The sequence below is a fragment of the Macrobrachium rosenbergii genome, chromosome 35 (genome assembly GCF_040412425.1).
Source record: "Macrobrachium rosenbergii isolate ZJJX-2024 chromosome 35, ASM4041242v1, whole genome shotgun sequence".
NCBI classification, from domain to species: domain Eukaryota; kingdom Metazoa; phylum Arthropoda; class Malacostraca; order Decapoda; family Palaemonidae; genus Macrobrachium; species Macrobrachium rosenbergii.
The window spans coordinates 2,128,504-2,133,503 of NC_089775.1; the positions used below are offsets into that span (position 1 = coordinate 2,128,504).

Sequence of the window (5,000 nt, forward strand, 5' to 3'; positions counted from 1 at the left end):
CAGACAGACAGACAGACAGAAAGAGAGAAAAGAGAGAGAGAGAAAGAGAGGGAAAGTGACAGAGACAGAGAGAGAGAGAGAAATAGTGAAAAAAAGAGAGAGAGAGAGAAAGAGTGACAAAGAGAGAGACAGAGAGAGAGAGAGAGAGAGAAAGAAGAATAAGGACCAAATCGAGAAACCCCCCCCCCCTCTCTCTCTCTCTCTCTCTCTCTCTCTCTCTCTCTCTCTCTCTAAAAAGAAAAAAACACCACTTTCCCCAAACCATCCCTCCCAGCCCCTCGTCTCCCGAGCTAATCTCACAATCAAAACAACGCCCCATTTCACAGGCAAACGACGGCAAACAACGCCCAACGAGGCGCCAAACAAACGACAAACAACACCCTCGTCCATATCCCACCCCTCTGACGAACAAACAAAGCGGAGAAAGTAAAGAAAGCCAGAGAAAAGCGAAAGGAAAGGCCCGGGGAGCGAGCGAGCGGTCGCCAACGTCCGGGGATTAAGCATTTAAGCTCCTCAAATGTAAACAAAGGCTGGGGATCCTCGCTCCAGTCTTTGAGCGAAAGATCTGTGATTATGGCGTTATGGAGAGAGAGAGAGAGAGAGAGAGAGAGAGAGATTCAGGGAGAGACAGAGACAGATAGAGAGAGATTCAGGGAGAGAAAGAGAGAGAGAGATTCAGGGAGAGAAAGAGAGAGAGTTACAAGGAGTTACAAAGACTAGGATGTCTCAAAGACTTAATAGAGAGAGAGAGAGAGAGAGAGAGAGAAAGATTCAGGGAGAGAAAGAGATTGAGAGAGAGAGAAAGACAGACAGCCAGAGAGAGAGAGATTCAGGGAAAGAGAGAGACCGTGAGAATGAGAGAAAGATTCAGGGAGAGAGAGAGAGAGAGAGAGAAAGAGAGAAAGATTCAGGGAGAGAAGAGAGAGAGATTCAAGAGAGAGAGAGTGAGAGAGAGAGAGAGAGAGAGAGAGAGAGAGAGAGAGAGAGAGAGAGAGAGAACCCCCCAAACCATATTCCCAAATCACTCTGTAAAAAGTTTTTAACTTCAGAGACAGAAAGATATTTACGCCCACACAACCCCCTAACGACCACCACACCCACACCCACACACGCCCACACAACCCCCTAACGACCACCACACCCACACAACCGCCCAAAACCACCCACAACGCCCACACGCCCACAAAATCATGAAAAAGTCCCACTAAACCATATCTCCAAATCACTCTGGGGAAACCTTTTAACTCCAGAGAGAGAAAATTGGGCGGACGGGTCATTTTGGCCCACTGACCTGTCACCTGTCCTTCTCCCGTCCGTCCCAAAAGTGGCCCTACCCCTTGCCGTACCCCATGCCCTACCCTGCTGTCCATTTACCCGTCCAGACACTGAGTGACGGGCCGTTTTATAGATGCATTTCCGCCCAAATGAAAATTCGGGAATCCTATGAAGAAAAAATGGAATCGCATCGACTTTGTCGGGCGTCACGTCAGTCACTGGGCATCAGGCCCTGGCATTTGGAGCGTGGGTGTGTGTGTGTGTGTGTGTGTGTGTGTGTGGGTATGTTTGTTTGTGTCCACAAGCGCATAGACGAAGCGAAACATACACAAACGTTAGAGAAATAATTAAGAATTATATTAAACCATCCAGTAAATTTTGGGGCATTAGATACTGGCATTTTGACTGTGGGTATATTTATGTGGGTATGTTTTTCTGGATACCCAGACACACAAACCAATTATTAACAATAATTAACCAATTGTGAACAATAATTAACAATTATTAACGATAATCAACCAGTAATTAACAATAATCAGTAAATAATTAACCAATAATTAACAATTATTACCCAATAATCAACCAATAATTAACAAAAATCAACCAATAATCAACCAATAACCAATAACCAACCAATAATCAACCAACAATCAACCAATACCTAACCAACACTCAACCAACAATCAACCAATAATTAACCAATAATCAACCCTCCCCCGCCCCCGCAGAGACGGAGCTGGAGGTGGCGATGGACGCGCCAACTGGGAGACTTCTGGGTGACCACGAATACGACGTAAAGTGCCGGGCGTCGGGCGTCCGCCCGCCCCCCATCCTTACCTGGTGGCTTCGGGGGAACAGGCTCCTCGAGAACATTGATGGGGTGAGTTTTTTTTTCTGATGTTTTGATGGGGTAAGTTTTTTTATGGGTTTTTGGGTGGGTTTTTTCTGTTTTGATGGGTGAGTTTTTTTATGAGGTTTTTTTTTCTGTTTTGATGGGGTGATTTTTTTCTATTTGGATGGGGTGAGTTTTTTCTATTTGGATGGGGTGGGTTTTTTCTGTTTTGGTGGGGTGGGTTTTTTCATGGGGTGGTTTTTTTTTCTGTATTGGTGGGGTGAATTTCTCTCTATCTTGGTGGGGTGAGTTTTTTTTTATGGGATGAGGTTTTTTTTTGCTGTTTTGGTGGGGTGAGTTTTTCCTATCTTGATGGGGTGAGTTTATTTTTTATGGGATGAGTTGGTTTTTTTTTGCTGAGTTTTGGTATTTGGACAGGGGGTGAGTTTTTCCTGTTTTGATGGGGTGAGTTTATCTTTTGATGGGGTGAGTTTTTATTGGTTTTGCCTATTTTGATGGGTGAGTTTTTTCTATTTGGACGGGGTGAGTTTTTCCTATTTTGATGGGGTGAGGTTTTTCCTATTTTGATGGGGTGAGTTTTTTCCTATTTGGATGGGGTGAGGTTTTTCCTATTTTGATGGGGTGAGTTTTTTCCTATTTGGATGGGGTGAGGTTTTTCCTATTTTGATGGGGTGAGTTTTTTCCTATTTGGACAGACCAAACTGTCTTTTCCTAATTTTGTTTTCATGACATTTTTTTATTTGGATGGGGTGAGGTTTGTCCTATTTTGATGTCTGAGTTTTTTTCCTATTTGGTCTGTTTTTCTATTTTGATGGGGTGAGTTTTTTCCTATTTGGATGGGGTGAGGTTTTTCCTATTTTGATGGGGTGAGTTTTGTGTCTGTGAATGTGGGAGTAATTCCTGCCTCTTCTTAACCTGAACAGACCAAACTGTCTTCTCATAAGTCTGTTTTCATGACAGTTATTTGACTGTGACTGTTTTATGTCTGTTCACGTCTGTCTGTCAATAAAATCAGATATTTCTTCTGACTTTTTTTCTCCTTCTCGATGTATCTCTCTCTCTCTCTCTCTCTCTCAGACACAGAAAGAGAGTGGAAAAAGTGACAGACAAAACACTCTGAACAGACAAAGAGTCTCTGCAGTCAATAAATAGGAGAAAGATTTCTTCTGATTTTTTTTCTCCTGAGAGAAATAGATGTATTGGGAGAAATAGAGAGTGAGAGAGAGACAGAGAGAGAGAAAGAGTGAGAGAGAGAGAAAGAGGGAGAAAGAGAGTGAGAGAGAGAGAAATAAGGAGTGAGAGAGAAAGAGAGACAGAGGGAGAGAGAGAGAGAGATAGAGTGAGAGGAAAAGAGAGAGAGAGAGAGAGAGAGTGAGAGAGAGAAAGAGAGTGAGAGAGAGAGAAATAAGGAGAGAGAGCCAGAGAGAGAAAAAGAAGAGGGAGAGAGAGAGAAAGAGAAAAGAGAGAGTATGAGAAGGAGAGAGAGTTGAGAGAGAGAGAGAGAGAGAGAGAGAGAGAGAGAGAGAGAGAGAGAGAGAGTTCTATAAATTCATTCCAAAATCATCATAAATCCTTCTAGAACACATTTCAACCTTTTATGTCCACCCTAATCCCCTCTAATCCCAATCACCATCCTCATAGGATTCTTCCAATCTATTCTAGGGTCTCCGAATCTTTCTAGACTCCCTTTCTAATCCCCGTCGAAGTTCAAGTTAATCCTCCTGAATGACCGCGTCGATTCCCGTAGGATTTCTTTGGAATCCTATACTGCAATCTAGGCAGTCCCTCGTTAATCCTTTGGGTGGATTACAAGGGATGCCTCGGGAATTTTTTTTTTTATTAAATTTCTTGGGTCTCTCTCTCTCTCTCTCTCTCTCTCTCTCTCTCTCTCTCTCTCTCTCTCTCTCTCTCTCTCTCTCTCTCTCTCTCTCTCTTAGGACTGGAAACAGAATAAGGACTCTCTCTCTCTCTCTCTCTCTCTCTCTCTCTCTCTCTCTCTCTCTCTCTCTCTTAGGACTGGAAACAGAATAAGGACTCTCTCTCTCTCTCTCTCTCTCTCTCTCTCTCTCTCTCTCTCTCTCTCTCTCTCTCACACACACACACACACACACACACACACAACTGGAAACAGAATAAAGACTCTCTCTCTCTCTCTCTCTCTCTCTCTCTCTCTCTCTCTCTCTCTCTCTCTCCAGTGTGACACCAAGGCCCTCCTTCAGACACAAAAACAAATACTTCACTCCCATTTTTGTTTCTCTTCCTCAACCTCCTCAAGCCTCTCGACTGAAGAAGAAGAAGAAGAAGAAGAAGAAGAAGAAGAAGAAGAAGAAGAGGAAGAGGAAGAGGAAGAAGAGGAAGAAGAAGAAGAAGAAGAAGAAAAGCATAAAGAGAATTTTGTTTCATGTGTATCTGGTAACACTGAGTGGAGTTCCCTCAAGGGGGTACTTGCCTATACTTATTTGGGCTCTCTGGTTTAAAATGGCTAGTCTTGAGTGTTGCCTCAGGTTTGGGGGTCATGTTTAGGGTGGAGGGTGGGGGTATTTTGACCCCTCCACAAATTTCCCACACCATACACTCCTCCTGCTGTTCTGTGCAGCAGTAAAACAGCAGCAAAACAGCACAGAAACAGGAGAAGAACAGCAAACAGTTACTTGTTTTAATCATTGCCTCAGGTTTGGGGACAAGTTTTGGGGGTATTTTGACCCCCTCCTCTAATTCCCCACATCCCACACCCCCATACAATCCTCCTGCTGTCCTGTGCAGCAGCAAAACAGCACAGAAACAACAGCAGAACAGCAGCACAGAGAAGAACAGCAAAGATGGCTAGTCTTGATAATTGCCTCAGGTTTTGGGGACAAGTTTTGTGGGAGGT

At 43.8% G+C, this 5,000-nt stretch overlaps 1 protein-coding gene across 2 annotated transcripts in view; it reads left to right on the forward strand.

Moving 5' to 3' along the window:
* The window catches only part of LOC136856302 (synaptogenesis protein syg-2-like), a 320,580-nt gene that overhangs the window by 296,324 nt on the left and 19,256 nt on the right, over window positions 1–5,000 (forward strand). For both annotated transcript variants that reach the window (XM_067134052.1, XM_067134053.1), the window contains one exon: window positions 2,004–2,155. In XM_067134052.1, coding sequence (XP_066990153.1) covers window positions 2,004–2,155 — 152 coding nt within the window. The remainder of the gene's footprint in view (window positions 1–2,003; window positions 2,156–5,000) is intronic.